The 15,528-nt window shown below is 46.1% G+C and overlaps 1 protein-coding gene across 2 annotated transcripts in view; it reads right to left on the reverse strand.

Moving 5' to 3' along the window:
* Nucleotides 1-15,528, reverse strand: part of ANKS6 (ankyrin repeat and sterile alpha motif domain containing 6) — a 934,279-nt gene that overhangs the window by 736,649 nt on the left and 182,102 nt on the right. For both annotated transcript variants that reach the window (XM_069620475.1, XM_069620476.1), the window contains exon 3: nucleotides 13,748-13,792. In XM_069620475.1, the coding sequence (XP_069476576.1) occupies nucleotides 13,748-13,792 (45 nt within the window). The remainder of the gene's footprint in view (nucleotides 1-13,747; nucleotides 13,793-15,528) is intronic.

A 15,528-nucleotide genomic window follows, 5' to 3' on the forward strand; every position in this document is an offset into this window, starting at 1 on the left:
TCAGCGGTACACTAGACCCTCCTCCACTGATAACCAAGTGGGGAGAGACGCTGGTCTCAGAGGTACCAACCTTGACTCAAAGGATAAAGAAAGCAAAGCGGTTCATCACAGCCAGTGAGTCGAGTGGAGTATCGATAAAGAAACGGAATTGTGTTGAGCGAAAACTTGCAAGTGGCTAATTGAAATTTGAACAAACAAAGAACTGTTAGTATTTGAAAGGGGGGGGGAAACCAGCAGCAAAGGAGTCTGGTACCATGTCGGTACCCACTTAGGAAACTCTGGCGATTACCCAGTTGTTGAAACTATGATAACCAGAAGGCCTTGGAAGAAGGCAAATAGAGGGGCAAAGTGTTCATGCAGGGGTCGTGCAAAATCTTCTGTAACGTCGAAAGTCTTTGACTGACAGATGATTGTGACCCGAAAGGGAAATTAATTCCCGCTTGGTGAAATGAAAGCATGAACTGTATATCGTAAAGGTTGGCAGAGAATGAAACCGGCAGAGGGATGCTAACGAAAAGGGGCAAAGCCAGAAGTCCCTTCGAACAGTGTGCTGAGGAGTGAACCCTCTCAAGGGATTTCCACAGTGAACTGTTATATAAAAAGGTGGCCAGAGTGAACCCGGAAGAGGGAAGCCGACAATCAGGAACGAAGCCTGAAGTGCTATTTATAAAGACATTAAGATTTGTGAAGCAAAAAGTATTGCAAGACAAGAGGAACCAAACCCGGCCTAGGGAGATCCAGGGTTGAAGCTATCACCCAACATGAACTGGGTAACAGAACTTTGTTTGTTTGTTGGATACATCAGGTCTCGAACACAAGAGACCTTTTAATGCAAAGAGAGTTTACCCTCGAAGAACCTGATAGCTGGAACGGAACCGTCGTCTCGTGCTGAGAAAGCTTGAGCGTGTGCTGTGTTCCAAAGTCCCACCTTGTCCTGTGTTAAAAACGTGGGGAAGGGAGACCTCAAGGCAATCAGATCCCAATTATTTGAACACTGTTTCCTTTATTTTGATACCCTATCCCACACTCTTTCTGTAATTAGTTGTAAGGAATTAGCAATTGGTTTTTCTTAGTATAGGCCCTTTTATTTTGACAACGCCACTAGGACTACCTTATTTTTTCATTTAATGGTTGACACTTGCTCCCATTTTAGATTTAGGATTAGCTTAGGTGTTTTTCCACCCTGCATTCATCGTTCAATAAACATCCTTGAACTGCGATCCCTTGTGTCTGTCATTACTGTTGCCACCATGAGTTTCTTATCGAAGATACTCCAGAAGAACCAGATACTGACCCAGTATTGCAGCTGGTGCTAGTGCTGAATGAAGGTAAAGGGTTGATTTCACAACAGTACAGGGGGCTTCAGGAGAGGGTACTGAGGCAGGGCTTGGGAATCAAAGCCAAATGAGAGAAAGATGTGGGGTTCTAGATCTCAGAAAAGAAATGGGGTCTCATATGGAAGGGAGCAAAATGAAGGTTGGATAAACGGGAGCTAAAACCAGCTCCTGGGTAACCAACATTAACAAGTTACGAGGAGCTACCTCTGGGGAACAAAGTGCTAGTAAATAGTGTACAGCAAATCTAACTTCCACATAAAATGCAAACCTTTCCTTTGTTCCATTATTTAGGACCCATTATGCTTTAAATGTTGCATAGATCTGTCCTAATTTTGATGTATATATTGTCCCAAACTTGCAGAGTTAAATTCACATCAGTGTGTTTACTCTGCATCATTTCGCCCAGTGAGCCAAATGTAGCTCCTGGTAGTTGTTGGTATTCAGCTACACTACAAACAGGAGCTAAATAGCTCTCAGCTCCCCTCAAATTCGAAAGTTGTATAGGAACAGGTACAGAAAAAGATCAATTAATTGAATCCATGTGAATGCGCTGCCTGTAATTCCGCCGATGAAAATGTAGATGACCATTACAGCATGGCATAGTGATCATATAGCTCACTGTGGCCCGCATACCCCTACCCTGCTCCCACCCCAGCCACTTACCTTAACCGCACGGGACACACGTAAGTGTACTGCTGACTTCCCTCGATCCTGCAGTGTCAATTCCCACCCTCTGATGTGAGGCGGTGCTGGCACCACAGGGTTCCTTTTTTCCCCCCTTTACCTAAATCCTTCTTGTCCCCCGCTCTCAGTTTGTCCTCGGTGTGGGCAAAGTTCGGCTGGGTTCTGGCACATGGTGTGGGTATGGAGTATTTTCTTACCTGTAACTCCATTTCTCCAGAGTTGGCATCTTTCATGGATTCACATGCTGTGAATGTTTCCCCGTCAGGCTTTGAAACCTCAGTAACTTTAACTTGGCGTTATCCTATGGAAAACGTTGACACTTTAGTATCCTATCAACGTCCTTTTTGAGTGCTTTAGGCCCCACCAAGAGGACGTCTGGTATAAATAGCCCCGCCCCGCGGCTTCCCTTCAAAGTAGAGGGAACCCAAACCTAGCTTTGCCTGAAGGGGCAGCTGGCGGGCGCATGTGAATCCATGAAAGATACCAACGCTGGAGAAATGGAGTTACAGGTAAGAAACTACTCCCTTCTCCAGCATTGGATCTTTCATGGATTCACATGCTGTGAATAAATTACATAGCAGTACAACCAATGAGTGGCGGTGTGTCACAGGCAAACCAACAAACATCATTTAATCACATACATGAGACAACAAACCCAGCAAGTGATATAGCAAATAGAAAGAACCCTGAAGCTGCGGGGCCTACCTTACTGAAACAGGTGTTGGAGGACCGCACGCCCCACCTGCACATCTTCCACATGTTGCTGCCCCAGACAGTAATGCATGGTGAAGGTATGCTGCACCGCCCAGGAGGCTGCCTGGCAAATGTCCACCAGCTATATCCCAGACCACAACGCCGCTGACACCGTGTACCACGTAGAATGAGCCTTCGGAGCACCCCTCAAAGGCTTGCCAGCTTGTGTGACAAAACAAAATTGTAGAGGAAACCCAGCGGGAAAGTCCTTGCTTGGAGATGGACTGCCCCTTGTTGGACGGCCCAAACGCCACAAACAGCTGCTTTGACTTCCTGAAGTCCTGTGTGCGATTCAGATAAAACTTTAGGGCCCTCTCAACGTCCAGAGAATGCAAATGAGAAGGGCCTTTTCCGCTGGCATGGATGCATTAGCAAAGAACGAGGGTAATGCAATAGAGGCAAGTTTGTGAAATGCTGACAGCACTTTCGGGATAAAGTGCGGGTTAGTGGCTAGGAGAACCTTGTACTTCACAAACCTTAGGTAAGGTGGATCAATGACCAGTGCTTGCAATTCTGACACCCCCCTGGCCAAGGTAATCGCCACTAGAAAAGTCACTTTCCACAAGAGGAACTCCAAGGGTGCCGTCGACATGAGTTCAAAAGGAGGTTTCATCAAAGTTGAAAGGACTACATTAAGGCTCAAAACAGGTGCAAGCTTCAATGAAGGAAACGTCAGAAACAACCACTTCAGAAAATGTTTCACCAAGCGATCACGAAACAGAGGAGCAGTATGGCGTTTTCTTGTGAACCTAGAAAAATCGCCAGGCCCCCTTCCGCCAGGTGTAACAAGTACCGGAGAACCTGAGCCGGGGAAACGTCCAAAGTCTCAACCTCAGGATGATCCTTACACCATTCCCAAAACTCGTCCATTTAGGACCATTCGAGACATTTGTGGAAGGCGCCCTTGCTTATGGCTGGCATCCGCCGACACCACAGACTTGGGCATGGGCTGCGACACCAGGCGTAGACTCAGCAGCCTTGAATTTCTTTTCAAGGCGACCTTTCCCCGCTGGTTCTGAAAACGGGTGGTGCATTGTGTGCTGTCCTCCTGCCACACGAGGTCGAGAATCGGCACTGAGAAGACCGCCTTCGTCCGCTTCCCCATATGGTCAAAGAGAAAGCAGTCCTTAGGTTCCTCTTCAGGCGCTAGCCCAAACTCCAGACACACTTTCGACATTACGTGGAATGCCCCAATATCATCCAGAGCCGATGGTTGTGCCGGACTACGGGGCTGCTCCACCTCAGGGTCCGTGCCCCCGCACGTCATCCCTCGTCGGTAACGACTCAGTAGATAGGGTGTCCAATTCAGGTAGCTCGCCTTCTTCAGGATGAGATCATGGATGATCCAACCCCACCGGCAACAGCAATGGCAACCGTGGAGGAGGAGACTTCCTCACCAGGCAACCCCTCGACCACCGGCACCGCCGGACTTGGAGGAGGCAGCAACCTCGCATCTAGTTGCCCCAATAAAGACTGAAGCATAGATAGCACTTGAAACGAAGGCAGAGATTGCTGGTTAACCAAAGGGTAAAGGGGCATGCCAGCTCCCACCCCACTCAACGTCAAAGGCCTCACACTCTGCAGACCCAGAGCTGACGGGTCAAACACCGGCTCCTGTTCCTCCTCCATTCCCGAAGAAACAGAAAAAGTAGCTAGATCTTGCTGCTAAATGTTTTCAGGAAGGATGGACTCAAAGACGGTGGAGTGCCATGCCCCACCCGTCGTCAACCACCTTTGCGATTCCATCTGTGATGACGACAACAGCAGTGGACCACTGTCCATCAGAGTCGTAGACGGCACAGACAACACCACCGTCGATGACAGGACTGTAGATTGCAGCACTACCGTCGACGAGCTCGTCATCGGAAACACTTACCGTGGTTTCGATTTCCTGGGTTCCAGAGACCCGGTTCTTCCAAAAGATCTGGAACGGTGCTTAGAAGACTCACCGCTGGACGAAGACTTGTGATGGTTTCTGGACAATGAGTGCTTTGACGAAGACTCCTTCGGCTTCGCCAGGACTTTCTCCGACACCGTAGACTTCTCGTGCCTACCACCATACCCCTTGGACTTGTCCGGCCGACCATGCTTGGACAACGAAGAACTACTCTCCCCCTTCGAATGATGCGGCCTAGACGAAGACTTGCTGCCTTTCCCCACCTCCGACGCAGGCAACGCTGCCTGATGCTTCTTAGGAGGAGGTTCCGGCGATGCTCTGTGGACTTCTCCGCTCTCCCTGAAGACTGGCTCCCCCGGGCCGAACCCACCTCAGAAGCCAGGTACGTGCCCTCGTTAAGCCAACACATGAGCCATCGCTTACGGTCTTTCAAGGTCTTCTGCGAAAACCCTTGTCATATCTTGCAGGCATCCGCCGAGTGATGGGGTAGAGACAGTAAGACAGTCCATAGGACCATCCCCTTCGTACACTTAATGCCACAGGTAGCGCAAGGCCAACAGAGAGACTTCTTCTGGGCTACCGTTCACATCCTAGCCCATAAACCAAACGCACGTGCAAAAACACTAAGAAACACAAGGTGATCCCAACAGTTTGGAGACGGTTGAAATCTGAAGAGAAGCTGCGCGGCTATTTATACCAGACGTCCTATTTGTGGGGCCTAAAGCACCCAAAAAGGACGTGGATAGGACACTAAAGTGTCAAAGTTTTCCATAGGAAAACCCCAGGTTAAAGTTACTGAGGTCTCCCAGTCTGACGGGGGAAATAGTCACAGCATGCAAATTCATGAAAGATCCAATCCTGGAGAAGTTCAGTGACAAAGACTTACTTGGAGAAGTGGGCGATAAGTGGTCTGTCGTGGTGCTGGACAGTAGTCTGGTTTGCACTTCCATTTTCCAGAGGCGGAGACTCAGTGCCACTGAGTGGAGGAATCTCTACAAGACATCAGTTGCAGCGCAGAGCGTGCACAGAGAAGTGGGCGATAAGTGGTTTGTCGTGGTCCGTCGGGTGCCGGAGCACGGGGTATGGCCTACTGGCAAGAAGCCGACCAGAAAACACAACTGTGCCAACAGTCAGCCACCTCCGAATCCTGCACCTGACCAACGAACTCTACACACGGTAAGTGGAACCCCTGACACAAGGGCACAAAACTATTGGGCAGCTGGTTAGCCCTAACTGACTCAATTGATTCAATTGATTTCCCCTCACCTCCGCCGATTAGTTGTTATGGTGGAGAAGTTGCCACGGCAAACTACAAGCAGCTTTGGTCATGAAGAAGACGAGGGGCGGCGTCTCAGGAGTTCTCGCCTGGGGCTCGATGGCGAAAAACCTCATGGGCATTTTCCACCCGACATTGGGGAGGGAGTCCCTTCCATCAAACAATCAATACAACACTAACCCTGAAAGTCAGCCCCGTCTTTTGTGTGCTACAAATAACTTTGAAGATCCAGCTGGCACAAAAGGCTCTACAACGATTAAAATGCATAAACACTCCTTGCCAGCATCCAACAGGGACCAGGGGGTGCGATTGTTGCTTGCTGCGCAAGGTCCTCAGACGCGGGTGGCCATCCCGGTGATCCGCGGCGCCGAGTCCGCCTCGTCTGTGTCCCCAGGAGAAGGGGCGGGACGGCGCATTGAACTGCGAGGAGTTCTGGCTGTGGGAAGCCCCAGGCAACCAGCGGGCAAGCCGTGCAGGATGAGCTGTTGCCGACCCTGCGGTCCCCAGAGGGCGAGCGGGCGAACAATGCGCCGGCCCCGGAGAAAGTCATGAGCGTGAACAGAGACCAAATGGTCACGTGACGCCTGGCTCCAGGATGCAGCAAGCTGGGCGGAACTGCCCAGCTTGATAGACAAGCAGTCTGCTTAACAGTAATTGCATAGATACATGCAGGCATAAATGAACTGGAAGAGCCAGATGCTTTTCCTACGGGTGGAGCTCAGCTGGATGACTTAAGTTCATTTCCTGTTACTACCGTAGGCCCAACATCAGCACCAAATGCAAAAAAGCGATCCAGGCAAGACAGCGAAAAGAGGGAGCAAAACAAGAAAAAAAAAACAAATGTAAACAAAAAGGAATTTCCACGCACGAAAGAAAGACAATGCCCGTAAAACAACATATGCAAAAAACAAACGTGGTCTGAATGACAATACAAGACCAATAGGCCAAAACAAGCCCACAAAAATGCGCATTTTAACTGACTTCTTTTAAGCACAAATTTTCTCAAAGAAAAAGGACTTCAGAGAGCTTTCCGACGCTGAATTGTTAGCATCGGTAAAGGAGAATTTCCCCTGTGCAAAACAACGAAGGCTCGATGTTTCAGACATAAGCCAAGTATCCATGGGATCTGCCAGTCTGCAGACATCGGTTCAGAAATCATGCCGCGAGGCAGTCTCTCACACAAGTCCGTCTGAACATACATTTATCGGTACAGGTTCTGTCACTGCACATATTGCCAGTCCGGAGACGCAGCCACATCATCCCCCATCAAATACAACGAGTAATGCTGAAGAAGCTGTTACTGTCGAGAGAACGAAGAGCACTAACAAGGAAACCCCAGAGAAAGCAAAGGACCATACTTCTAGGTCCACGTCAAAAGATGGAGCAGAATCAGAGGAACAACACTTGCCTATCATAAATGAAGTGTCAGATATACTACACTCCAGAAGGTCTCCTGTGTGATCAGGCAGGCAGAACAACACTGGAACACACTCTCTGAAAGAAATCCGCAGTGAAGCGGTTCCCTCAACAGACTTATTAGATGGGGTTGTCTCACCAGAAAGATCTCAGCCGCGATTCGAGGCAAATAGGGCAAGATCCCAAGTTTATGATGTGGACACATATCCCAAACTATCGCACCAGAGGAGAAACTCGCTAGAGGTTTCCGCTAACATGGCCATGCATAAAACTCATATTGCTAGCAACCAAAAGCTATCATCGGGAAGAAGATCCAGCGACCAGCTATAGACACCAGGAAAAATAGCTACCACTCAACCCGCATCAGCACCAGAGACACCCACCAAAAGACCATACATGTTAAGAATCATGTCCGCGATCACAATCGCCCTCAATCTGTTCTGGAAACTTTATGAGGCACTGAGCGATACAGTGAAGGATCAGTTAACCATGCAAGCTATGATCCTCTCGAAAGTGACTTATCTAGAGGGATATATCTCTGCAAGAGAAGAAAACAGTCAGATATCTGACAAACTTGCGAAGGACCTAACAGCAAAAATCACAGCACTGACATCAAACCAAGTCGAACTTTATAAAGCGGCGAACACCGCTCATGTGCTTAAAGACTCAAGCTCACAGACGCCAGCTACAATTGACCTAACAGACCCCAATGCGACACACAAAAAGGAGCAGAAGAGATCAGTAAGTGGCAAGCAAAGCATGAAAAATGACGCTGTAAATTCTCCCATAAATACTCCGACAGTCTTATTGGTAGTAGACAAAAATCCAGCGTGTCTTACAAAGCAACCAGAGGAATCAGAGCTGGCATACTCAATATTTGAAAAAGCAAAACCAAGGACTGACGCGACTTCTGGCAAAACCAATGCACTGAAGCACGATGCGGTTGTTCTGGCAACAAAGATGGCAAACAAAGAGATCATATCACCAATCACGGAAACACTGAAGAAAAAAGGAAAAAATAAAATGGCACCATACATACATCAAACAGTTCGGACTCTGATCACACAACAACCAGGGGTCGGGTTAGATAAAGTATCAAGGCCGGACACCCCAAAATCAGCAGCAGACTTCCTTAAAAACGATACACTAATAAACATAAGCATCTACTCAGACAATGATACATTGGCGGCAACCACAGCATTAGCCACGCGTCTCACAGATAATGACCAGACGCAAGACACGGACACAGAAGCCCAAAAATACCCCGAAGCCAGAAAAAAGGCACAGAGCGAAAAACATTTCGAAACTCTCGAAGAAAGACGCATACGATTAATCAAGGCATCGAAACGAAATTTGAGTAAGACCGATCTGGCTCGCTTAGATGTTCCAAAACAAGATCCCGATTCAAAAAAGTATAAAGTTCATGAAAAAGAGAAAGTCACAGGAAGAAGAATCAAAACAGACAACCCCAAACAGCCTCAACGGCCACCTACACGGCATACTCTCAAAGAAGAACGGTCAAGAGAAGCCCTAAATGTTCACTATAGATCGAGAACAGAGCTCAACAACATCAGAACCCCAAAAAAACCAGAAACAAGATGGATGTTCAAAATGGAACAGAGAGTAAGCAACAAGAGAGAACAAATTCTGAACAGATTAGTGTTGGCGATTTTACACCAAATTCCGAGACATAGGACAGTGACTTCCAAAGATTTGATAATCGTCGAACCTTGGCATGAGCACCACAGAGCTGCAACACATCTTTGCATCGGATCATCCGCAGTTCACAAACTGATCTCTAACAGCAGTCCCGAAATTCACAACTTGGGTTACAATCTATTTGAATCATTGCTAGAAGATGGCAACGAAGACAGAACCAGGAAAATAAGCCAAAATGACGAAAAAACACAGACATAGCAAACAGGACAATAGTAATACTACAACGGATAAGAGTGATGCAATACCAAGAAACGAAGCAGCCCAAGAAAAACACAACATCGCTGACTGTGACGAGACTCCTAGGGTGATCAATAAACGAAAATATATAAGAGAATCACCCTCAAGGCCTGCGAGTAAGCACACAAGCGACAAAACTAATCGAGTGCATCCAAATCACAGCCCAAAAAGATCAAAAATCTCAACAAGAACAATCATTCAAGCAGTACAGAGCTATCAAAAGCAAGAAGCTGCAATCCACAAACCTGACAATAAACTGGGCATATGGGCATGGCTTCCAAAAGCCCTCAATGCATCGGAGTAAGTAGCAATTCGCGAACAAAGAGCTCAAGCAGACTCCGAATCTAGAAGAAGATACTCCTCTATGAAAAGTGAAATTGTGCTCATGGAATACAAGAGGCCACTCACACCTAACCGTACCGGGAGAGGTTAATCTTGGAGAATACGACATCTTATGCCTACAGGAGACATGGCTAGTACAACCACCAACTCTAGAGGGATATCAAATCACCTTAGCACCAGCAGTAAAAGGTCATCTCGGTCGTCATTCATCAGGCCTCTTGATTGTGTGCCGCAATGGATGTGGTCTATCAATGGAAAGAACACTAATCGCGAATCTGTCAATATTGACAGTCACTGCTACCTGGGAGCAAAGGAACAATGGAGGCGATGCAACAAATACAGTAGTAATCGTCAACACATACTGGAATCCGGCCGCCATTAATGTGGAAAAATGTATATCACTATGCGATCAGGTGATTGATGAGGCCATGTCAACAATAACAGCGACCCTTCTACTGATCTGCGGCGACTTGAATGCAATTTGCAAAACAGACCAAGGAAAACGAGCAAAATGCAAGATCTCACCGGCTGAACAGCGAGGGAAAGTGTGGCTTGATCTGATCCACTCGCGAGAGTTACATAATCTTGATGACGCCTTCACAACAGCAAATAGAGCACCCACTTGGGAACGTGCAGATTCGGCCGTCACAATTGATTATATCTTTGTTTCCCAGCCACTGCTGACCATAACAACCTCTTTTGAAGTTCGGCGAACAATTGCCAGTGACCACAACTTATTGGAAACATGCTGGCAGATTTAGGGAAATAAGACATCAGGGCAAACACAGAAATCGAGCCCAACGTGCAAGGCTCGCAAATTAAACCGAGTGCGAATGCAATCAAGGAACTGACGACGAAATACAAGGCAAACGGTCAGCAGGGGCAAGTCAACACGGTTGATTACCAACGCTTATTAGCGGCATACAAGCAACATTCGATAAGACAAATGCTCACATATTCCAAAAAAACATGTCTACAACTAAGAGCTTGTTGAAAAGAGACGCGAGTGCAGAAGAGTCAAGAGGATGGCAAGAAAGTTGACAATGCCAGAAGCCTGTATTAATATCAAAGAAACAACAAGAGCATACAAGGCTTGGGTAAGATTCCAAAGAGACAGACTATACCAGCAGGGCGCAGAGGATTTTGCCAAAGCATTAAGCTCTCACAATGCAATAGACATCTGGACTCTACTGAGAGCCATCGACGTACCACTAGAAGACACATTGCCCAATAACATCGGCCAGCGGTCCTGGGAAAAACACTTTGAGGCAGTAGTCAAATCCGTCAGACCAGAGGGCACAGAAGATATCCAACAAACCAGTGCGACCTGGATGAACCTCGAAAACAGAGGTAATTAAAAAACTCAAAAACTCCAGTGCTCCGGGACCAGACGGTATCACCAACCTTGAATTAAAAACACACCCCGACGAATGGGCTGGCCTGCTAAGTTCAATCTTTCGTCGATGTGCAGACACAAGGTCATTGCCTCCATCATGGACCACTGTGACAGCAATCCCGATTTACAAAAAGGGGGAAAGAAATTATTTGCATAACTTTCGACCCATAGCCTTGCTGGATGCCATGGGAAAGGTGTATGGGTCCTTGCTCCTAAAAAAGTTCCAATCTTGGGCAGCAACCACAAACTGTAATGACCACCTACAAGCGGGAGTAAAAACAAAATGCAGGGACTTCAGGAAACATTCTGGCACCAAGTATTCTGAAAAGCAAAGCTTTACAACACAGACAACGTCTCTTTGTAGTCTTTATAGACTTTATTCAGGCATTTGATCGAATCGAAAGATATCGCGTGTGGCAGAAGTTGCTAGCCTGGAAGTGCCCTAAAGAAATCCTCGCACCAATCCACGCCTTACACTCCAACACCACCATGAGGGTCCATCTCACCCGGCAAGGCGATCTATCGGCAGAAATTCCAACCACACGTGGAGTCAAACAGGGATGTCCACTGGCCTCAGCGCTATTCTTGTTTTACATAGGAACTTTGAAAAGAGTGAGGCGTCCACATGTGCTTTCCCTCCAAAAATCAGAGACACACTAATCTCACGACTCTTATATGCCGATGATCTGATATTATTCGATCAAACACCTATCTGCTTACAGCGGCAACTGAATGGCTTACTCCGGTACACAGGCGAAAACTTTCTTGAGATTAATAAAGAAAAAACAAAAGTCATGATATTGCAAAAATCTAGCAAGAAAAAAGATGATAAATGGTTTCTGGGAGAATCTCAAATCAAGACAGTTTAAACATTCAAATATTTGGGAGTCCTCCTGGACAGCTCCAAACATGAAAATACGATGCAAACTGCTTTGCATGGAAAGATCAAAATATTTGCGGCACAGGCAAAAGCAATCGACAGAAAATTCGGGAGGTTCTCCTTAATCCCGACAATACATTTTTACAAAATGAAGGTGGTGCCTGCTGTGACGTACGGTGCTGAAGCTATGCCGACCATTCCGAGGAACTGTGGACCAAATTAGAAGCCGCCTTTTGGAGATCTATCATCAAGTTGCCGAACTCCACATCTAGAGCTGTAATCAGGCGCAAACTGAGTTTACAGTCACTAGAATGCACTGTAAGTTGTAACTCCATAATGATGTATCGAAAGTGTAGAATGGCCGACAGCAACCCAATATACAAAATGATTAACAGAGAAATGCACGCGGGAAGATGTGAACTATTTACAAAGTGGCAAAAGGACAATGAACTCCTACTAGACATCATCGTGCTAGAAGGAGAGCTCATTCAAAATCCGTGTGAAGTCCTGTGCAAAATTAAAGATCTAGACTGGGCAAACATGATTGAAACAGCGGCAAAAAATAAATGGACGTCACACTTACCTCACAAAACAAAAAAAGTTAAATGAACTGCAAAATCACATTAAGAAATTCCCCAACAAGACAGCAAGAAATTTGATACTGGAGTAATACTAAATTTGTTAGAGACCAACGAAATACTATACATTAGAGGCCGCTCACAAACATCAACCTGCCGTTTCTGCCATGATACATCTCTGCAAGAAACTATTCGGCGAGCGATTAGACAACGATATCTCTCAAGCCTAGTCGGAGCTGACACTGTTACAGGAAGAGACCTGGTGGAACAGACTAATAGATGGCGACAGAACTAGTTGGCAAATCGCGACAGCAAAGATCCTGGAACACACTGCGAACAATTTGCTCAAAGAGAATCCATCGACCTGCTGAGAACAATTCTGCAATAAACAAGTCACAACATCACATACACGTAGAACCAATGACAGTCAACTTGATGCTTGGCTGCAATATTGTAAAAATCTCATGTTGATTAAACAATAAAAAAAAAATTAAAAAATACAAAAATAAAGACTTACTGGCACGAGGCAATGACTAGAGTCAATCCGTTAGTGAATGGATTTTATGAATGTACGCCAAGTTTATTTGTGGGGATTGATACCAGGGAGGAAAAGGGATAAAGGATGCTGCAGCTTGATGGATCTTGGGCAAGAGAAGGATTGCAAATTCATGGAAGTGCCCAAAGGGCTCGGCGATGAAATATTCAATGTGGGATATTCAGTGATGGGGCCTGGCTGAGATGGAAATCTTGCACACAAAGAAAGAGTCGGAGGAAGAGGAAAGAGAAGGGATGGATTGGGGTCAGATTCTAAATGAGTTGACGTTGTCACCAGATTTGAGACCACATAGAAGGGAGGGAACTTGGAATGGGGGATGGATGGAGGAAGGAAGGAAGGAAGCAGGTGGGGACGAGTGAGGAGCTAAGAGGCTGCGATGGGGGATGTAGTTGACTGAATTGAAGGGGGGGGGCTCACAGCAGGGTATGATATCAAGAATGTGTCAACTATCTGTGGTTTTGGGGAATTCGTTTGGATAGATCTTATATATATCCACGTGCTAAAAATGCTGTGACCAATCTGTTTGTTGTGATTATAAAGCACTATGAAAATAAAAATAGATTAAAAAGAACCACAATGCAAGGAAAATAAACTCAAAAGTAACCTCCTAAATAAAAAGGCATGTAATGGCTTATCAGGACTTTATGTCGCAGTATCTGGAAAGAGTGAGTCTTACCCATTTTCAAAGCATGGAAAACATCAGGCCGCCTTTTCTCTTCATCTGAGAAAATAAAGGAGACCTAGTTTAGAAACCTGACAAAATAAAAAGAACACTTTTCAGTTGCTGACACTTGTTAAAGCATCTCGACATGCTGTTAATACGGAAAATTCCTTCTAAGCTGCATCCCAATATCCAGCACATATGACATTCCTATACCAATTTTGGGATTGCCTTGCTCGCATCTCTGCACAGAGAATACTGCAGACAGAACAGATGGCAAAAGGGGCACAGTTCATAAGATGATGTCTAGATCAGCCGATTTCTGCCTTCTATGGGTACACTCTGGTATCCAGTAACTAAACATATATAACTCTCTATGTTTGTTGCTTCACTATCTAAACCTTTACTGAAAATCATAGGTGCAGAAACTGTGTAGCAAAGTCCAAAAAAATAATCTTTTTTGTTTTGTAGTCAAGAAGAGTAGTACACAGTTGATTATGTCAATAAGATTATCAGCAGTTGTTGCTTAACACAAACTAGTCATAGAAAACATGTCCTTCGAACCTCAAACAATTCACTGCAATACAGTAAACAGATCACTTTGGCATTTGTCAATAATGGTGGAAAAACAAATGAAAATGAAACTGTCAATTTCCTTCTTCGTTTACCAATGCATATTTTCAAAGAACCCTTGCAAACAACTTCGCTTCCAACCAAACTATAGGTTTTGTTGGGAGGGTTGGAATCCCTTCCTCTTAACTTCAATATGACTTAGTCTGTTACCCCCCCCTCCCTGCTGAACCTTATTCTCCATCCACTGTTTCCTCAAATGTATCAATCTTCCGATCTTCCTTAAATGTGTTTTTTGCAGAAGCCCTCTTCTACGTGGGTATAAAAAACAATTTCAGCCTCTACATTTCATCCAACCAAACCACACTAGGGGTTTGGTTCCAATGCCATACTGCCGCTATGCCCATCTTCACCACTGTAGGAAAACCCCCCCCAGGCGCTCACTCCAGAATAAATACAACCCACTTGGGAAAAAGGCTCAGTGCACCTCTTGCAAGGAAAGTTTTATTTCCATACAAAAGGAAAAAGCGGCAACAAAGACCTCTGCTGCAGCGGAATGTTCTGCCAAAATGAGTACAAGCAATACTTTATGAAAGCATGGATCGTAATCAGTGATTAACATGCGCTATTGGTAGGTGGGACCCTACACACAGGTCTCCTGCTCCATAGGGGATGCCAGGCCATTGGTCCCAACTCCGCCCGTCCGTCTTCTTCCACGAGGGCGATGTTAGAGACGTCACCAATCAGCAATAAATAACAGTTGTATTACTAAGAAAGAACACATTTATTTCTATGTAACAGTGCACCTGGTATGAACATACGGGCCCAGAGGGAAAGCCGAGGCCACGCTAACTCACACACTTCAATCACTCCCAGACGGGCCAGCTTTTCTCCTAGGTCTCCCACCCTCGTTCTGAGCTAGAATTGTATTCCTCGCTGCAAGTCGGAGCACAAATCACGTGACCTAGCAGTGCAGGCAAAAATGTCCTGCTTTCTGATCTATCGGGGAGTCCTACAGGTTTCTGGTCAGTGATCCGGGGTTATCTAGTATGCTGGAATTCAGGGAATTGTGGTGCTATAATTTAGGATTGGGACTGGTAGGGGTTTTAAGGCCTGTGTCCTCTTTCTCATGGGATTGTACTGTTCACAGACACTCAGCCCTCCTCCTGTGAAAGGTTGGTAACAGTTTAGGACAATGGAGAGTTTTATGGGGAGGTGCAACTCTG

Source organism: Ambystoma mexicanum, chromosome 5q (genome assembly GCF_040938575.1).
Source record: "Ambystoma mexicanum isolate Mex_15411 chromosome 5q, UKY_AmexF1_1, whole genome shotgun sequence".
Lineage (NCBI taxonomy): Eukaryota > Metazoa > Chordata > Amphibia > Caudata > Ambystomatidae > Ambystoma > Ambystoma mexicanum.